Source organism: Lycorma delicatula, chromosome 8 (assembly GCF_047948215.1).
Source record: "Lycorma delicatula isolate Av1 chromosome 8, ASM4794821v1, whole genome shotgun sequence".
In the NCBI taxonomy this organism is placed as follows: domain Eukaryota; kingdom Metazoa; phylum Arthropoda; class Insecta; order Hemiptera; family Fulgoridae; genus Lycorma; species Lycorma delicatula.
In genome coordinates this window covers 1,362,119-1,383,320 of record NC_134462.1, presented here as the reverse complement: position 1 = coordinate 1,383,320, position 21,202 = coordinate 1,362,119, and the positions used below count along the sequence as shown (strand labels likewise).

The 21,202-nt window shown below is 28.0% G+C and overlaps 1 protein-coding gene across 2 annotated transcripts in view; it reads right to left on the bottom strand.

The window, feature by feature from the left end:
• LOC142329395 (uncharacterized) overlaps window positions 1–21,202 on the bottom strand; it is a 37,268-nt gene that overhangs the window by 14,356 nt on the left and 1,710 nt on the right. The window contains exons 2-9 of one of the 2 annotated variants that reach the window (XM_075373964.1): window positions 20,495–20,671; window positions 16,513–16,908; window positions 12,934–13,016; window positions 11,868–12,055; window positions 9,845–10,038; window positions 7,902–8,090; window positions 4,109–4,267; window positions 3,104–3,299 (exon numbers count right to left, since the gene is read on the bottom strand). In XM_075373964.1, the coding sequence (XP_075230079.1) occupies window positions 3,267–3,299; window positions 4,109–4,267; window positions 7,902–8,090; window positions 9,845–10,038; window positions 11,868–12,055; window positions 12,934–13,016; window positions 16,513–16,908; window positions 20,495–20,671 (1,419 nt within the window). In that variant the 3' untranslated portion in view covers window positions 3,104–3,266. Of the gene's footprint in view, window positions 1–3,103; window positions 3,300–4,108; window positions 4,268–7,901; window positions 8,091–9,844; window positions 10,039–11,867; window positions 12,056–12,933; window positions 13,017–16,512; window positions 16,909–20,494; window positions 20,672–21,202 lie in introns of those variants that run through there. The other variant, XM_075373963.1, reaches the window with a different exon arrangement.

Genomic DNA, 21,202 nt, shown 5'->3' with positions numbered 1-21,202 from the left:
TCCAGAATTTCTTGTGGTATATTGAGTGACATTACTGACTGGTTCAGTATATGAATGCATGAGAGATTTTAATATGTGAGACTACAGACCTAAGATTTGTGCTGTTTGTGATGTTTGAAGTGTATATGAGTATATACAGTAATATTTTAAGATATATGAACTTTTAAAGCTGCGTATACTCTTGTCTGTGGTATTGGAAATTGCGAGGCATGAAAACTTTAAAAGATCGTTCAAATCTGTGCGCTAGTGCAGCTGTAAAGTACAAACTTATGAAGACTAAAAAGTAGAAAATAATTTTAGGTCAGTATCTCAGAATGGATTTGACAACCTTTGATGGTGATATATAAGATTATATTAATCATAGCTTCGGATTAAAAATTTGATGTTTTGCCAATTTTTTCATATGCGTGATGAATGGCCTAAAGAGCAGGGAGCTCATTTCAAAGTACAAATCTTTGCCCCTCACTCTTTAGGCCATTCATCATGCATATGAAAAAATTGGCAAAACATCATATGTAAGATTATGTGAGTCATAGCTTCAGATTAAAAATTTGATGTTTTTGCCAATTTTTTCATTATAACTTTCACATAATCTTACATATCACCATTAAAACTTGTCAAATCCATTCTGAGATACAATCCTAAAATTATTTTTTACCTTTTAGTGCAATTAATTTAAGTGGTATTTTAAAAATTATTTTACATATTTTTTATTTGGATTATTTAAACATGAACTGTACGTAACAAATTTCCTTTAATAAAGTTTTCTCTAAAATGCCTCTGAAGAAAATTGAAATTATTTTTTTCGAGAAATCCCTCATCCCCTTAGTGAATTTTGAAAAAAATATGATCAATATGTATATGTATAATAATCAACATATGTATATGTATATGATCAATATGTATTTTATGTATATGTATATACATAAAAAATTTGAGTCAAATTTGACAAAAATCAGTTTGGTCAATCCTGAGATAAAAGGGCAAAAGCAGTGCAACACATATACATCTGTGATAATTAAAGTTCAGCCATTTTTTTCATTGTTGTGAAAGTTTATTCAATCTTCCCAAAACATATAGCACCATTGCCTAACAGCACTATCCCTCATGACATTCTATCCACATACCACACAAAGTTTACAATGAATTTCAGCAGCAGATAACTTTATTTGAGAAGGAAACACATGACAGCATGCACTTCACAGTCAGCAGGATTTTCTGACAGCAGCCATTTTGAATGAGAGTTTTACAGGAATGAACAAGCAAGCGATATTTCCAATAACACTACTAGAACGACACTGAACTGGACTACTCAACTGCGTGAAGACAGAAGAGATACACCCACTCCTTCAAGCAATACCGAGGATCAAAAGTTATTTCCAAACACCCCTTGTACATCCATTACTAGCTGTGCAGTAAAGCTTAATCAGAGTATGTCCTATTTTACAGCATTATTTTTCATGTAGTGTATTTTGATTCATTGACTTACTCACATTTTGTAAGAGCTATTTGGATTCTAGAAGTAAGATTTTAGAAGTATGGAATTTTATTTTACTATTATAATTATCAAAATTAGGTAAGCTATTTTTTAAATAGCAGCTATTAAATAGAAAACTTTATCGTACCACTTTTTTTAAGTATATAATTAACACAATTTTTCACAGCAAGTGTAATCTATAAATAGCATATATAATTACGAGTTATATCTGTAAATAATTGTTAAAATGTGTTTTATTTTCACATCTGGTACATCAATGTGTACAAAATTAAAAGCAAAAGACTTTTTCTTCAGTGGCTTTGTTAATTTCAATTTGTGCCTATTTTTTTTTCTTTTTGTTTATACGTGTTTAATTTATCATATAAGTTTAGAAATGTTGTAGTGATGCCTGGGACTCAAACCTGGGATATTCTGAAAATAAGGCTGAGATGCAACCATTCTACCACAGAAGTCAGCATTTTATTTTCTTGATTTATGCCTGTTTTAAAGGGATTAAATTGAACAAAACTTTAAGAATTCACTTATTATTATACAAACAAATTACATGATAGAAATCTTACCTCTGTTTGCAATTTCTTAACTCAAATTTTTTTCCATTGGGCCTTTCTTTAGGAAAAATGATATTTGTTATTTATCTGCTCAAGATACAATTCAAAAAATAAACTCAGTACTCTTTTCTAGTTTACATTCTCAGAATCCATTTAAAAAAAAAAGTTCAAGCAATGTAAATTAAAGCAAAGAGATTGTATATAGTGTTCACATAATTTTTTTTTGAAATTTTAACAGGGGTTCTTTCTTACATCTTCCAAGAACAGTTTTTTTGTAATTTACAATCTTCTAATAAATTTTAGTAAAAAATTTCAACACAATAATTGCACGAAAAGAAAATTTAAAACAATTTTTATAAAGCATTGAATTATATATTATATATCATTGATTATATTTTGGCCAAATATTGGGAACATTCAATTAATGGTTAAAACTGAAAAACTTCAATTTTATAAATATTTTCCTCTTATATATTACTAGATGATGGAAACGATAGGAAATTAGAAATTTAGAATTATTAAAAAAAAAAAAAATTCTTGAATGGTCAACTAAACATTATAAAACAGAAGTTTTTAAATTAACATGTTTTCGCATTTTAATCACACATGAAAACAGTATGTATAAACAAATGAACATAATCTGCTATGAATTGCCAGATGGGCTGTAGCCAGAAAAGTTCAATACAATTCAGTAAGCATTTTTTACATTTACAGGATTAAAACTTTTTCCTAATGAAATTATAGTCATGGATTAAGATCAATTGCAATGAAGACAAAAAAGTCAAGGAAAAGATTTATTCAACTAATAACTAAACTAGACAATTTAGGCACTAAACAGATTAATATTTGCCACTATTAAACAAAAAACAAAAAAACTCCAAACTATGTGATTTACAGCGTTTTTATTATTACATTTTTAAATGCAGTTTTGATTGGCTGGTTCTGATTTTGAAACCAAAGGTTTATTAAAAAAATTATCTTTAAGCATTAAAAAAAATAATAACAAATAAAACCAATTTATGTTTAAAAGATTGTATATTTATATTGCTATTTTTCACAAAATTGTAATCAACAACTGAGTCTGTAGCTCTTGTAACAAATTTCTGTTTTCTTCAATTAAAATATTTGTTAAAGAAATTTGTGTAAACAGATTGGAATGTTAAGATATGTTTTTAAATTCTTCTTCCACTGAAATCCATTGTCAAATGTAATTACTGCATTTATCTCAATATTAACCTTTCTTCTATACAGGTCTGCTATATGAAAAAGGAAAAATAAATACTGAAAAAAGATCAAATTTATTTTTAGGTAGTGTTAATTCTTAACTTTAAATGAATTTCATTTCTGCATCAGAAAATTTCTGGCATTCAACATTTTATAATCAAACACAAACAAAATTCAAAATATTCTGTAATAAGTTTTTGACTTTATAGAGGCTCTGTAAACAAAGCTTAAATGTAGTGTATTATAATTTTAATAAGATAATTGTTAAGAAAAAAATTGTTTCTTTCAGATAGAAAAATTATTTCTCCTTAATTTGGTGCAAACTTCAAAAATTAATTCTTAACGTACTATAAACGTATTTTTTCAATATTAACTTTATTTTTTATTTTTATTTTATCTAAAATACAGGTATACACAAAAAATCATTTCTATATGATTAAAATCATTTGCAAGGACTACAGTGGCTTGAATTACCTATGTAGATAAAAAAAACCAAACGAAATAATAAGGCATGGGAAAATGCGTTACCTGGAATAAGAAAAAGTGAATATATTCTGGATATCACAATAACAAAGAAAAAAACATATTTTTTTTGTTTTTAAATAATCTTTAACTTAAATGAAAAAACTAACAATATATCTACCAGAACTTCTTACAGAAAAAAAAATATAATTCATCTCGTTTGTTGAAGAGTAAGGAGTGAACATATATAGAATAAAATGGTTAGACAGAATTGAGAACTCCACCTTTTAATAAAGTTTGTTAAAAAACTGACATGAAAAGTTTTCTATATTTCTGAAGTAGTATATCTATTAGGCCGTCTTTAAAAAATACCTGCCTCTGAAAAGTGGAAATCTGATTGCTGTTGTTGCTGTTTTAACTGTTCAACAGCTTCTGTATCTTCATTTTCATTTTTTAAGAATACAGCATGTTGATTAGTGTGTCCAGAACTCCCACTGTTTTGAATACTATCGTTCCATAAAGCTGATTTTTCACTCTGAAAAACATAAATTAATGAAACACCTAAGATCTAAAATGATATAAGATGTGTAAAAATAAATATCTTACATTAAATAAGATATAGCTATTTATTAGGAAACAACTGGATTTCACAAATAAGAATATTTAATGTATTACACACAATATATTAAACCTCTGATAGAAATAGATGTGGAAAACCGCAAACTAGCTGGAAAGAGATTTTTTTTTAATGAACCATAAAATAAATGATTAATTGGAAATAAACTAATTCATTAAAAAGGTTTTATGAAAAATAAATAATATTTACAACAGTTTGCAAATAGTGACTTTTACGATGAATCTTAAAAAAATTCCTTTTTTACAACTATAATATTCTATTCAAAACTATTAACCGTTTTAAGTGACAAATTGATCAAAATGTATTAAATACAGAGTTTTAAAAACTTTATGACAACATTTTTAATTCTTGTAGCAATATATCTCAAGTGAGTGCTGCTGCTGTTCTTAACATCAGTTGGTGTTTTTCCCCCTTATTTAGATGGGTAGATTCATATTCAAAATGTTATGTAGTTGAAAATTGTGCTGAATTTGAATTATATTCAATTATTACATTACTATTGTGTAATTTACTTATTTCAAAATATCTGAATGTATTACGATATGGTCCTTGTTTGGTGTCTGTAAGATATTTAGGGTGCTTTAATAATTGTGGATATGTGATTTGCATCTAAGAAATGGTTTAAAAATTAACTCTTATTTACTGTGGAGGATTTTTGAAATCTATTTTAAGTTGCATTATATTCAATCAATGTAGAAAACTTTGTGCAATGAAACAAGTTCAGATCATATTGCAAAAAGACCAGTATAATGGATCTGAATAACAGATCCCTGCCAATTAAGAAGAAAGTAGTAGAAAATATAATAATGGAAGAAATTCAGAAGGGGACTAAAAGGAATCCTTTTTCTAAGGCTGTTAACAGGTCTGTTTAACAATCGTTTTTTGTAATACTGCCAACATCACACTACACAGATGTTGTTCCATGAGAAGAATTACCAGACCAGTGTACGAATTCATGGGGAAAATGTAAGGACTCGGACAATGATTCTCATGCTTAAACTTAGGTCTGGTACTGCAGGTCAAGAGGATAGGAGTACAAATACTCCAGGAAAGATGAGTTAAGATCAGTATTATGTAATGAGTTCAAGTGAGAGCATTTCTGCAAGGAGTTTCAGCGAGTAGTGTATGAAGTGAGTATTACCATAGGTTCAACGTGAGAACGTTGTTCAACATAGGTTCAACGTTGTAAGACAGCGTTATCTGTCAATGTAATTCCAGTGAGTATAGTGGTGAGAATGCAGGAAGTTGTTTGATGAATTACAATAAACAATTAGTGAAAGGAGTAAAAAATTAAATTTATTCATAAACTATAGGGTAGTTTTATTTTTGTGAACAGAAAAGTTATATGCAGAGAATAGAACTGAATGGACTTTAAACTTGTATTATCTGGTATACTAGTTGTTAAAAGTGTAAATATTAGTGGTCATGATTAAAGAACTTATTATATGCAACATAAAAAGCTTGAAATATGCATGAAAAATGCTTAAAATACGCATAAAAAGTGTCAAAATATGCAGCTTTAAATAATAAAAAAATAGTAATTTTTAGTTTTTTTTTATTTCAAAATTGACATTCAATTAGTAAGTAGTTGAATAACATATTGATAAATTTGATAATTAACAATTATTTAACATTTTGTTACTTTTGCCATGTGAACTATCACATATAAACAATCAGGTACTATTCTGTGGCTGCTAAGTGGCATGCAGCTAATAGATTTGGCCTGTTACAACATAAGATTTCATTTATTAACAAGATACCCTACTGAAAAAATATTGTTTATAAAGCAAAAATATGCATCATCACTAGATTCTAAGGAAAATTTGCAATCTGTGAAAATGGGCTTAATATGCAAATGCATATAATCCGATCTCTAGTCATGATAAAATCTTTTATCAATGGGACTGAATTCTGGTTTTTAATATTTAACTACCTGTAAATAAATCCTGACCTTACTTTAAATTCTATTTTGTATGTAATCATTGTTTATTATTATTATCATTATTGATGTGGTTGTGATTATTAGTATTATTTGTTTATTATTATTATCATCATCATTGATATGTCTTATTTTACTTATGTTCTTACACTAATAAATTGTAATTATCTAAGCATTTTCATTGTTAATCTCTCAATATCCTGATTGAGCCGAACATGTGACAATATATATTGCTAGTTCTATTTATTGTTCTTAAGAACCCTCTGTGCCAATTTTTTTAAATTTATCAACTATTTTCTTTGAGTCGTTTATTTATTTATATTAATGTGAATGTATTTTTTAATTTTATTTTTATTTTTTATTTATCTTGTGAAGGAGTGTGTTATGTTTGTTTTTGTTGCTAGATATTATATAGTATTTATTTCTATTATGTGGTTGTGAGGTAATTTTCCATTATCAACTGTCATAAACAAAAGCATTTCAAAAGTATGTATTTTTTATCATTTTTTACGGTTTGGTACACTATTAATTATAATTTTATATTTTCTCTTAATGTCTGCAAGCAGGCCATATTTGGGTGAATCTTGCAGCAATACCAACCTTGTTGCGGTGATTACAATTATTTTTCTCTCACATTTTCTAACAACTGTCTACAAATTTTCAAATATATTTCCATATGGGCTACTTTCAAGCTCTGGATATTATTTAATCTTTAGAATAAATAGTATCATTTGAGGATATAGCTGTATCTAATATAATTTTGTAATAATATTGAAGTACCTGTAACTGTGTATAACTGAAAATGTTCAACTGGTTAAAATACCGTTGGACTAGGTTTATTACAATAACTATTAAAAATACATTACTGCAAATAATCTAAAGGTGAAACAACAAAAAATTCCCGCAAGTTTTCTCTCATTTAATTTTTGTAATCGATTTTGATATCTCAAAAGCACTATTATCAAAAGAAGGTTTCACTGTACTTTTTTGTCAAATTTAAATGAAAATCATATATTATCACATGAGCATCTTGGCATTTAAGAAATATTAGGGTAAATCCAAGAAGATAGAAATTAATGTCTTTCTCTAACATAATATTTTTGGATCTATATACATCTGCATCTCTTTCTACACCTAGTTACGTTCAATTTTGTAGTATGAAGCAGCTTCCAGGATACTTAAATACCCATCGTGTATATATTATATTTTTTATATTTGTAAGAACAAGAAATTTTATGCATCCAACTATTGTGATTATACTTAATCGTGAAGATTAATTAATTTATGTTGAATTCTTTTATTACTAATTATAATGTCCAGTGTTTCCTTGGTTTAGCATGACTGTGTTATAAAAATTATAAGAAAGTTGTATTTTCACTGTAGTAAGTGCATGTGTCTGTTCTAAATAATGTAGAAAAACATTTTGCTATAACAATAGACATAGGAAAGTGGCTAGGATGTTGATTTATTTATTATCCCATCTATGCATAAAATATTAATTCAAAATTTTGATGTATGAGTATTTAAACTTTTAAAAACATAAAAATTAAATTTTAAACTATGGTATAGTATCAGAAAAAAATCTCATAAAACCTTAAATTTATCAGCTGAAGATCCTTGTAATAATGTTTGTTTGCATCCAGTAATTGTGACAGCACGTTCCAGCTGAACTTGGTGAGGAATTTCTTGTTTACTGGATCCATCTTTTATAAAATTCTTTGGTAATTTCATTTCGTTTCTCAAGTGTACCTTCTCCCACCGAAATAAAGTCGCTTTTGGTATCTGTAACAAAAGAGTAATATTACTATCCTTTCAATAATGAAAAAATTATTAACAGAAATATGTATATACTAACATCCCCATTATGGCTTTGCATGTGTTATATTGTTACTTGCATTTCCCGCCGTGGTAATTTTTCTTTAATTTTTTTCTGTTTTAGTCTAGTAACCACAGGCAGGTATAGCCAGTCGTATTGCACATACAATAACAGTGGCTGTGATTATTGTGTTGCTGTGCCATACACCATTACGTCTCTTAAAAAATAAAAATTAAAAAAACCTGAAAATAGTTTTTTGATATATCTGAAGAGTATTCGCAAGCTCAATTTATTAAATATCTCGTTTAGTACAGTCAGAAATGGTAAAATTTTGCAATCATTGTTCAAAATATTTTCTATGTTTCACCCCTTTCAAGGCCGAATTTTGACATTACAAACTCCAGAAATCAGATCGATATCTTCATTTGATACCAAGAAATTAACAAAATTAACAAGGCTTCAAGCAAAATTTAAAAATCAATTTTCACTCTAAACTCAGAAATTCAAAATATCTAGAAATTGGTTCTGATATTCACATGAAGATTACACACATCAAAAATAAAATTATTACTAACATTTGTTATTGAGAAATTATAAAAATTGTAAATTTCATTGTTACTCCATTTTAACCCTTTAAATTCGGAATGTCAAGAAATCCTTTCTTGGTTTGCACTTACACCATAAGAAAAATGTGTATACAAATTTTCATCAATTTATCTTCAGTAGTTTTTGCTGGGTATTGATTATGAATTAGTCTTGTTTTATATATAAATATAATATACTTTCATACATATTCATGAGTATTTCTTTTGTTTTTAAACTTCAGCAAAAATGTATAAGGTTATATAAACAAAAATCATATATAAAATAAATTAACAGTTATGTTAAGCAGAGTTGCTAACAAGTTATTTTTATTTAAAATGTTCAATAATGATTAGTGATGGAAGATTTTATAAAAAAATTATTAAATTTTTAAAAGCAAAACTAAACCATTTCAACTTTATATTGAAGTATGATTACTTATAACGAACTGCCATTGGACAATGACAAAGGACACCATGAATATGAATGATGAGAAAAGATTAAAAGAAATTTATTAATAGGTTGCCAGACTAATAGTGGTAGTTGGGGCAGGTTGACATCAACCTTAATAGGCTGGCTCTGAAAAGATCTATTTTTTTTTTGTGAACTCCCAGAGGTGATGATAATAATGACCTAGCCAGGGAGTCTTAACCGTGAATTGGTTCTTGAATTAACTATTTCGGCTCATCACCCACTGACCAGGGCAGCAGTAAGCTGTAACGAGGCAACCAGGCTTTTTTGCCTTGTGATTGTTTTGTTTCTTCTCCTTCTATCCAGAATGTTATCTGTGTCAATAGCATTCTGGCCTCATCACGCAAGCTCACTCTTTATACAACTGCCATTGTAGTGATGGGAAACTCATTATTGGCTGGGTTTGTGCACAGGAACAACCAGAAAAATGATCCTTTCACATCACTGGTCAGAACAAGAAATCTGGTAAACAAGAAAGACTGGTAACGCAGTAAAATCACATAGATAGCACCAAAGAAAGGATGGAAGTGTGATTGAAAACGTTAAAATATAAATAAAAAATATAATAAAATAAATTTTTTTAAAAGTACACTTGGTTTAAATTTTATTAAAAAGTAGTAAGTAGATTTTAGAAGAATTTAATAAAACGAAGCTAAATTATTCTAACCTGATACTGTGGAGATACTCTAGTTATAGAGACACCTTCTTGAACGACTGTTTCTTTAGGATTAACCTGAGATGTAACCACTGGTTTAATACGTTTATGTGATGCAGTGTTGCCAATTTCTTTTTGAACACGTCTCCATAAGACTGTCTTTGGTATACCAAATTCAGTTGCAGCACATTGCAAGCTAGAGCCACCTGCAGAATTGAATAAATTAATTATTCTTTCAATAAAACTCATGATTTTTTTTTACAGAAAATAAATTCAATTGTAAATGAATAGGGAGTGCTTTGAATCATTCAAAATATGTCAACTTACACTTCCTAGAATTCTAAATCTGCTAATAAGATTATCCTTCCACAATTTAAATGATTTATGCTCCACTTCACTTGTAGGTTTGTAATTCTATTTCACTGGTTTATACAAAGCAGTATGTTGAAAAAAGTGATTTTGAATAATCCATTCCAAAATCACAGTTTGATTTGGCAGGAGTGTTAATGTCATTTTCTCCCAATCAATGTCATTTAATTATAATGGAATTTGGATGGGAGTACATCATGCATTTGCAGTAAAAGAATTTTTTTAAAAATGACAACTATTATGAAGATACATAAGAATATTATTGTCACCTCCAACTTAGGCATCATAATCCAGTTTCATAGCATCACACTGCAAAGACATGAGCAAAAAACTTTGATGGGTTCAGTATACAGTCACTAAGAATAGTAAAAATAACTAAACACCATGTAGATGCAGTCACAGCTGCACCCTTCTAGAGTCCACAGAAATCTGCAATACACCATGCCATACCATTAGGATTGTCTTGTCACATTTTGATTAGAATATTTATTTTAGACTTTAAATTTCACACAAGAACTGATGTTCCAGGATTGAAAACACATGATTTTAATGACAGTTACTTTTTCTGAGCAATTGCTAAAGAGAGTTTAGATGTTAAATAAAGCTAACTCGGATCAATATGATGATGCTAATAAATAAAACTTTAGTACTGAGCAGTGAAGTATCTTCATGTTTTACACTAATGACTACAAGAGAATGAAAAGATGACAATATAGCAGGCAGACATCAAAACAAATTGTAGGGGTCTGTTTTCTTGAAAATACAGATGGCCGTGTAATTTCTTTCAGAATGTAAGAGTAACAATAACACATGATACTCAGCTATGCAGTGAATGACAACACACAGCTTTAGCAGGATGGAGCTAGTTAAAATTCCCAGTATGAATATTGATTATTATTTTGTGTTTTCTTTTTGGAAACTCCATCATGTCCCAGAAGAGTGATATGATTTATTTAGCCTGTAAGATCACCGGATTTTTTGGTATGCAATTTTTTTTACAGGGAATTTAAAAAACTGAGCATTCTTTCATCCTCCTCAAGGATAGGATTAATGAAGAGATTGAGGAAACCAATGAGGTGTTGTAACAAGTCACAATGAATTTCTATTCACAAATGGAAGTATGCATACTTGTAAATAGTTGTCATCTGCAGGTTACTTTAATGAACAATGCATGCTGAATGGGACAGTGTCTACCTTTCAATAGCCATCAAACAAGTATGAAAATAAATATAAGTTTAAATTTTTTACAAGCTTATTTAAATCTTATTTGCCACTATAAAATACATGGGACAAAAGTGGCTGGACCAACAAATTACATACGGTTATTTTTTCATTTAGTGGATTACAGCCTCAAACTCAATTTACTATTTTTTATAAGGAATGATTTTGTATCACATGAAAAATACAAGCTGATTGGGATTTGAACCCAGAATCTTCCAAATGAAAGATGAAAAAAGTAAATTTCAATGGTCAAAGCCGTGTTCAGTAAATCAATTCCTGTAGACTATTAAAGTTAAGGAAAGGTTTTTATTTACTACTTTTACTACATTTTTTAAGTCGCAAATCTCTATTGCGTAAAATCATAAATGATTAATAAAACAAACTTTTTTCTAAATTAATAAATTTTTTTAAATATAAATGGCAACATCTAGCACTGAAAACAAACCTGCAACTGATTCAAGAGCAGCAGATATCTTTTCTCGAGGATATCCTTTCCTAACCATAGCTGGCCATGCACCAATAGCTCTTGCTCGCATGTACAAAGTAGTACGAGGGACACGATGTTTAGCAGCAGCTTTTACAAGATTTTTACCAGCTTTCATATCTTCTAAAGCAGCCAACATAGCCTCCTCACTAAAAGAAAACAATAATTTCTGCATTAAATTACCTTTTTATAATAAAGACATTTTTTCTCCATTACATTCTTGTGCTTATCCCAACAGTCTATTGTAATATGGTATTAATAGTTCAATGATCAGTACTCATTTTGTTCTGGATATAACAAATTGAACTCTTCAATGAAAATGAAAATAAAAATAAAGTATAAATAGAATTATTGATTGTAGTCTGTTTAGTCAATGCCAGAAATTTCAAACGTCAAAAGAAAAACATATAAAGCAATATGATACATTCGATTTCCTGACCACCATTTAAAATTCCTGCTAGAAGTATTCTTAAATAAAATACTGTTATTTTTTAAACTTACATTTTGCATATGTTTTTCATTCAAAATATTCAGCATGATCCACCCATCAAAAAGAGCATAGGTCTTAATAGTATATATTCTTCAATTTTCCTTCAAAAATATTTGCCTCACGTATAGTGTTGTAGTGTTATTTAAATCAAATAACACTATAAATGTAATATTGCTTCTTCTTTATTAAAGAAGTAAACCTCTGAAAAATTCCCCCCCCCCAAAAAAAAAAATTTTACCCAGAAATTATTATTATAATTTCTGGGTTAAATTTTTTTTTGGGGGGAATTGAATATAGTATTCTATATTCAATTATTTGTGCTATCTGAGATACTGATGATTATACTGAGATACCCATTTTTAATCACACTGCATTTATTACAAGCGCAGAAAATTATATAATGTACAAGAAGTCTTAAAATAATTTTAAAACGTTATACTTGTTTCAGTTTATCCAAAATGATTATAAATTTATACATTTTTAGGAATTTATTAGTTTTAGGTTATTCTGTGGAAAAATTTGAGTATTTACTCATACCTGTACAGCTTTTTCCTAATGTCTTTTCTTCCTTTAAGTTTAACATCTTCACATAACTCTTCTTCTGAATTTGCAATGGTTTCCTATAATATAAAGATGTTATTAGAAACAATATTGTGTAAAATATCCATGTAAACTACTCTCAACTATGATATAAAAGAGGGTAAGTCCCTTCAATGATTCCTTTTTTTAAGTACTTACTATTTTTTTAAAAAATCTCTTAACCAGTTTCTTTTAAATTTACATAAATTATGAGCTATAAAGTTACAAAAATGGTGATTTTTTTAAACACAAAAATAAATATTATTTTACAATATTTAAAAAAATGTAAACATGTGTTACTTTTTTAATTCTCTTATAACCTTTAAGTTCAAGTACAGAATAATAATTTATTTATTCACTTTCAGGTCAACCAATCCTAAGATAGCATCATTAATTGAAACTTAGCAACCAAAATCAACATTTGTTTAATTCTTATATTATTTTACAGAAGAAATTGAAAAGAACATTTTTACAATACTAACTGCTGCTCTCACTGAACAACATGACAAGGCATGGTATTTTTTTCCTTTTTTAACCTCCGGGACCAACGTTAGTTATTGCTTCAGAGGATGAATGTTTTGTAGCATGTGAAAAATGCCATGTCTGACCAGGATTTGAACTTGGGATCTCTGGATGAAAGGCCAAGATGCTACCACTCATGCCACGGAAGCTGGCAAAGCATGATACTTTAAAACTGCTAAAACAAGCACTTTCTAATTAATAGAACTTGTTTTTATTTAAGATTTTTTGAGGTAATTATCACCAACTTCTTCAGTGCAGTTTCCAGTAACACTATTACTACTAATCATCTTCATCTTGAAACCCTCTAAAGTTTTCTAACCTTAAATCTCTATATATCAATACACTAAGAAAAGACGACGGTTGTAGACGATTTATAAGACGTCATCAATACAAACCCCATAAATGTGGTATTGCTAGATAGGGAATTTATTCCTAGATGTGCATTAAACAAACTTAAGACGAAAAAGAAAGTGAAAAAGTGTTGGAACTGCAAAAACTTTAGTTAAAATTCAAACTTGCTTCATTGGCCTATTGATGTATCCAATTGTCACCTACTGGTTACTGTGATACAACCAGAATCAGCTTTTTTGTAGCAGTTATATTTTTCATGTTTTCTAATGCTCAGTACAGTTTTTTACTGTAACATTTCAGAAATTGTACTTACTTTTCCTATGTTTAGAAATAAATTATTACTGCAGTTAACATGATTTGTTTTTATTTTAATAAAATTTTTAATGCATCTGTAGCATCAAACTTGAAGTTACATAAACAAACAGAGGCAATTTTCAAAATTTTCACACAGGTCAATCCTTGAAAGGGAAATATTTATTTTTTATATATAAATCATTTATTTAAGACTAAAATTAATGGAGAAATTTCCATATAACTTTAGAAATTATGATAAAAATAGTGCTTTAGAAAAAAAAATTGTTTTAATATGCAGAGCTCCATTTCATCAAGTAGGCCTAAAATTACTAACCCCTCATCGACAGTTTTTCCTTCTGTAAGTTCATCTTTCCTATAATTCCCATTACTTGTACTGTACCTACTACAATGCCTATTTCTACTGAAGTTACTACTGGAACTATACCTGATAAAATGAAAAGGAAGAAAAGAATACCAACGAAGAAGAAAAAACAGATGCTGAATTAGCTGAACTTTTGATGATAATCCCTGACAATTTGCAATTTTTCAAGAAAGTTGTGGAGTTACTGCACCTACCTTTTTTTAAATGATTAATACAATTAGCAACAATACTATCAGAAACTCTGTTGAAGAAGCTGCTGATAATTAATTCTGTAAGTCTTTGGAAGAACATGTTCTATTAATCTGAATGCAAGCTGTTTATAATTTTTAATAATTTTGTATAAATATTAATCTCACTCTGGCAACTATAGTTTTATTCCTGATAATAGCTACTTAATGATAATTTTTTAAAAGAAATTAATTTTATAACACGTAAAAAAAATGCCAACCTTGACCAGGATTTCAACCCACAGCTTAACAGATAAATGGCAATCACTACCACTCCTGGAGAAACAGTGAAGGATAATGAAAAAATATAATTTTTTAATTATAATGAAATAAATGAAATACAATGTTGGATAGAAGTCTATAGAACATCTCATTAAAGTTAAAATTAATGGAGAAATTTCCATCTGAAATAAGAATTTATTATACAAAGAAGCTTCCCAGAAAATCTTAAAACTTGTTTTTATATGCAGATCTATAAATATTTGAGGAAAATCATAAAAAATGTTATGTTAATGATAATAGTATGTACACTGATCCCCCTGCAGGCTGTATTAAGTAATGGTATAAGCTGTTCTACTTAAAGCATAGAAAGATCTATTGGCCTTATTAACTTTTATGAACTATTGGTCTGGTTTTTTCCTCTCCAAGAAGTACACATTACCACCATTAAAAATTTGAATATAAGCTAGTTAAAAATATTAAGAATAACAAAATGTGTTTATTCATTAGCAGCTTACTTGCATTGTGGGTTAAACATAAAAATGTATATTTCATTTTAAAGTTAGCTAAAAATAAAAATTTAACGTAGTATTTCATCTTGGTTTATATTTTTTTCTTTCAAATACTAAGTACAATGATATATCCTTATTTAAGATATTTGATAATACAGAAGCATGAACAAATGTCAAATGGAGTAATTTCACAAAATCATGTTAAAAAATTATTAAATTAAAAGGTATCTAAAACAAAAGTTTTTCAATCTAACTGGGTAGAATGGAAATAATGATGGTGAAGATCCTGAAAAAGATTAATGGCTTTAAAACTATATCTGACCTTTCATTAACAAAAAAGTACTGTTTTTTTTTTTTTTTACTTTCCTGACAACTTCTAATAAACTATAACATATTTAAAGTTTTATAATTACTTTTTATTAATTATAATAATAGTAAATTCTTATATAGATTTATAATTTCCATGTATTTTTACAGAAAACATGAATTATAAAAAATAAATAAATAATACCCTATTAAAAAAAAACTTTTTCCAGAAAAAAAAACTAATTTGAAACAGAATATATGTGAGGTGTGTTTTTAAATTACGGTCCGTTTTGAATTTGCCACCTATATAAGCAAAGGTAAACAGCTGGTCTTGCATAGCTCAGTTATTTCAATCAACAGTCAGCTGTTAACAACAATAGTTTGGTCATTTTGTGGTTACAAAATTTAACTTTACTTACATATGTTTACTTTACTTTGTTGTTAACATACTTTACTTTAAACAAGTCTCGTACATGAAAATTAAAATTTTCCAAATACAGAGATGTAAGGATCAAGAAATTTAAATTACTCAAAAAAAAGAATCCAACTAATATGTCTTTTTTCATTAGAAAATAAACATAATTTTTTTTTTTTAATCAAACACAACCATGTATCTAAACTATGAAATAATGGTAGTTTAAAATACAATATTGAAATCACCAAATAATATGCCTTTACGATATTTCAAGCATAAAAAACTATAAATAATTGTAAATTATTTTACCTGCTTTGCAGAAACATCATTACTTTGTTCTATTTTTAGTTTTAAGGGATCCTCTTTACTATGAACATTCCCTGTTTCTTTTGCTTCTGTAACAACTTCCATATTATTTTCTACACTCTTATTATTTATAATATCTGTTGTAATAAATTCAGCTTCATTACCATTATTATCATTGCAATTAGTCTTATTATCTTCTAAAACATTATAGCTTGGCATAGGCATTTGAACACAGTGCCATGTATTTTCTGATGACACTACTTTATCATCTTTTATGACAACATTACCATGATTTGTACTCGTTAGATCTTCTTTAAAAAATTTACTACTTCTTTCAGCATTATGATTATGGGTACGCATAACTTCAGATTCTTCCATTTCAGATAAATGACTGCTAACCTATAACATTTTGAAAATTTACATTAATTTATTTACAATTTTAATGAGCGAATGTTATTCCTAATATACATGAAAAAGTATTTAAAATAGATAAAAAAATACCCACATGTAAAGGTAATCTACCATAAAAAAAATTTTAACACATCATTAATTAAAAATGCAGCAAATTTCCCTGTTGTATTAACACAATATGGGATAAGTTTAACGAAAAATGCCTTCTGTTTTCTTAAGCATTTAAAATTTGTAAATAAATAAAAAATCTAGTAAAATAGGAAATTTGAAGTGTGATCAGCAATTTTATATACCCTGTAGAAATTTTTAAGCAAATACAGGAAATGCACATTAATGAGATTATGAATGAATAAAGTGTAAGAAAGTAGTACAACATGTTCTGTGTAGGAAGATCAAACATTCATAATGAAGATTGTTCTAGACAACTCTCTCTCTCATAACTGGAGAACTAAAGCAAAAATTATCAATGACATTCAAAAGAATAGAAAATTCATTGCTGATTGATTATACAACTATATTCCCAACTTTAAAGGTCCTCATGAAACTGTCAGCGCTCATCTTATAGGTTATAAATAATGTGGATTTTAAATGGGTTCCATAACTACTAACTGAAGAAGGTAAGAAAAGGTATATCAAAGCGATCTTGACTTCTTGATTGGTTTAAGAAAGTGATGAATTTCAAAATCATATAGTTACTGCACATTTGCCATAAAATTGTATAAAACATCAATGGAGTGACATCAATCAGAACCTTTTCAAAACCACAGAAAGTCAAGTAAATTCCGAATGCACAGAAAATGAGGGTGAGCACTTCTTTCTATGCCACTTACACAATATTTCCATGTAATGTGTAATAACAATATATTCACATGCTTAATATGATGCTTAACTAATTACGTTACATAATAAAAAAAATTATAGTCTGGAAAACTACATAAAAGCTATTTTGTTTTGTTTCATAATAATACTTGTTTGAAACAACGGAAAAAGTTGGCTGTGAAATGTTTGAAAGTTTAATGATTCGTCAGACTAGATCAAACTCAATTATTTACAAAGTTTACTGGAATTGACAACATTTGTCTTTATTCTTCACTTAATATTTTTTTGTTAAAAGCATTAGCTGATCTCCACGGGCATGTCTTTCATCCAGAGCTTCAGGGTTTGAATCCCAAATGGCATTTTTTCACATGATACAAAATCATCATTCTCATCCATCAATAGCAGTTAAATACCAGCCAGAATAAAAAGAATGTAAAAGAGTTAGCTGTTGTTGGGCTTTCTCCCCTTTTAATTTATTATTAGAAACATTCACCATATATATTTATTGTTCTAAGAGAATAGATTATAGATATTTAATTACGTTTAAAAAAAAGAGAATCTGAAATAAAATAGAACTGGTATGAAACTTTTTCAGTTTTAATGGTAACAACAGTTGTTATTTAATTTTTATATGCTATTTAAAATAACAAATAAGTATTTAAAAAAAAAATATTTTATACATATGAAAATTTTTTAACTGGACCTTGAAATTTTCTCTTACAACATGTGATCAGCGCTCAAGATAAGTCGGATACTTACAATTTATATCATAATTTTAATTAAATCGTGTAATTCTATTAATACTTGAGAATAATTATTACAAACTGTCAATTTTCCATGAAATAGCTGTAACCTCCACTAATTTCACAATATAAAACAAATTAACTGCTATCAATAGGGTGTGTCTTCTTCTTGCTGAAGAAAAAAATGTATATATATAACTTGATCCACGAAGTACAGAATAAAATTAAATTAGGTAAGATGAAACTTACCTTAAATATATATGTATAAATACATACATACACGCGTGCGCGCACACACACGAGTACTTTCAAGATTTTCTCGCATCTTCAGTTGATCCAATCTTTTAATTGTTCATGTAAAACTACATATTATAAATACACAATATTAACAAAATAGAATTTTGATAATTACAATAAAACAAAATTTGTTAAAACTTTTGATATAAACTGTTTTATCGTTTTTTGATATAGAAATTTTGATATAAAATCAATTCAAATCAAAATGGAATTAAAATTAAAATTTTTTTTATTTTAAAATCAAAATCAAAAGTTAAAAATTCTATAAATAACAATATGATGTCAAATAATAAAAATATTAATTAAAAGTTAAAATGATAAATATGTTAAAAAAGAATAAATATGTGTGTGTGTATGTGTGGTTTGGCTAGCCAATATTATATTACTATGTAGGATTTTAAATAGATTAAACTAAAAATTAACAATATTTGATAGTGCTGCTATTTATATCCAACGTTTTAACAACTTTTGTTTTATTGTATTTATCAAGATTTTATTTTGTTAATGTTTTGTATTTATAATATGTAATTTTATGTGAACAATTAAGAGATTAGATCACCTGAAGATGAGAGGAAATCGTAGAAGTACTTGTGTGATATAAGGTAAGTGTCATGCTACCTAATTTAATTTTATTCTGTACTTAGTGGATCAAGTTATTTATCTATATTTGTATAACAGTACAGTGGAATATGAGTCTTAAAATTGACTTAGAAAAAAATACATATATATATAATATATAATGTATATGAAATATAATGTATATTTCATCTACATAATGCTCTTAAAAAATTATAATGAGATCAAACTGCATGATGGATCTGAAGAACAGCAAGAGATCTAACATGATGTAATGATTTAAATATAATAAATAACACAATCTTCAATTATAGACACTTCATAACATAATAGTTCAATTATATAAAATAATTGTTCAATTCTTTGGCAAGAATCTTTCTTAATTTGATAAAATTAAAAATTTCCATTACTTCTATGTCCTATCTGATCATTCGTTTAAAATACACACACACACACACACATAGAGTGTTTCAAAATTAATATAGGGATTTTAAAGTTATGTAATATTTTTCAAGTTTCATGTACATTGATTAATTATGCATGAAATGAAAGAGCAACTCAAACAGTTTGAGCTGTGCACAAGTTCATAAACTGTCTCCTGTACCTTCTGCTTGAAAGAGCTGGAAGCAGAGATAGCAACCCTCCCCAACAGAAAGCGTTCTGCGTTTTGCAGTGTCAATCTGTAATCACCCTTCCATATGCATTCTGTTGTGATCCATCAAGTGACAATAAGATTTGTAAATGGTATAAACAATTTGAAACCACTGGCTGTATTTTTAAATGTACGAGTCTAGGATGACCAAGTGTGCCCGAAGACAATGTTGAACATATAAGAGCTTATTGTGTGTAGTCCTAGGAAAGGCCAGCCACGATTAGCAAGTCTAGTGATGTCAGTGAGGAGGGTAATGCTTGCACATTGAACAGTTACAGGAAAAACTGTTTGAGTTGCTCTTATTTTTATGTATAATTTATCAATGTAAGTAAATCTTAATAAATATTACATAACTTTAAAACCTCGACATTTATTTTGAAACAAACTATATAAATACTTATACTATTAATACTACTTAATATATATATATATATATATATATATATATATACACTACAACTATACTTATAATAATTACTGATTTCACCTCCATTAGTCCACATATTTTTAATGCTTCAGCAGCTTTAAGGACAGAGGCAAATCGATCAGCTTTAACACTTATTTCACCTCTATATACAAACTCAATTATTGACCTTACATCTTCACCATTAATACCACTTACAACTACTATTGTATTAGTAGCCCCTGCAGTTGATAATATCTCCTGAAAAACAATAAATTAAATTAGAAAAACATAAAATTTGATTAACATATTGGCTGCAGTATTTTTTTAATGCATTACACGTCCCCATTGCCCATTATTCACGTTTCTACTGGTTCATTCTAGAATAAGTGTATCTTGTAAGCTTTTGCCTGTAATAATGCTACATATGAGCTATTGATAGAACCGTTTATATTGAGAATTTTACACTCCAGTCACCTAGGACCATTTTTACCTAGGAATTTTTACGTACCAGTCACCTAGGTCTGGTATAAATTTAATCTTTCTATCAGCAGATTTTAATCTTTAGAATTACTTAGTATAAAATAAAAAAAATAAATGAGGATAGAAGAAAAATATACTTGCCACAGATAAGGGAATTGAGGGTAGAATAGGATACCTCAGCATACCAGGTAACATCTTAAAATACAGTTCCTTTTAATAATGTTTTGTTTTAAACTGATGCAGAAAATAAACAGATTGCAACATCACAAATTTATTCCATAAATGTTTCTAGTATTTACTGTCATTTAC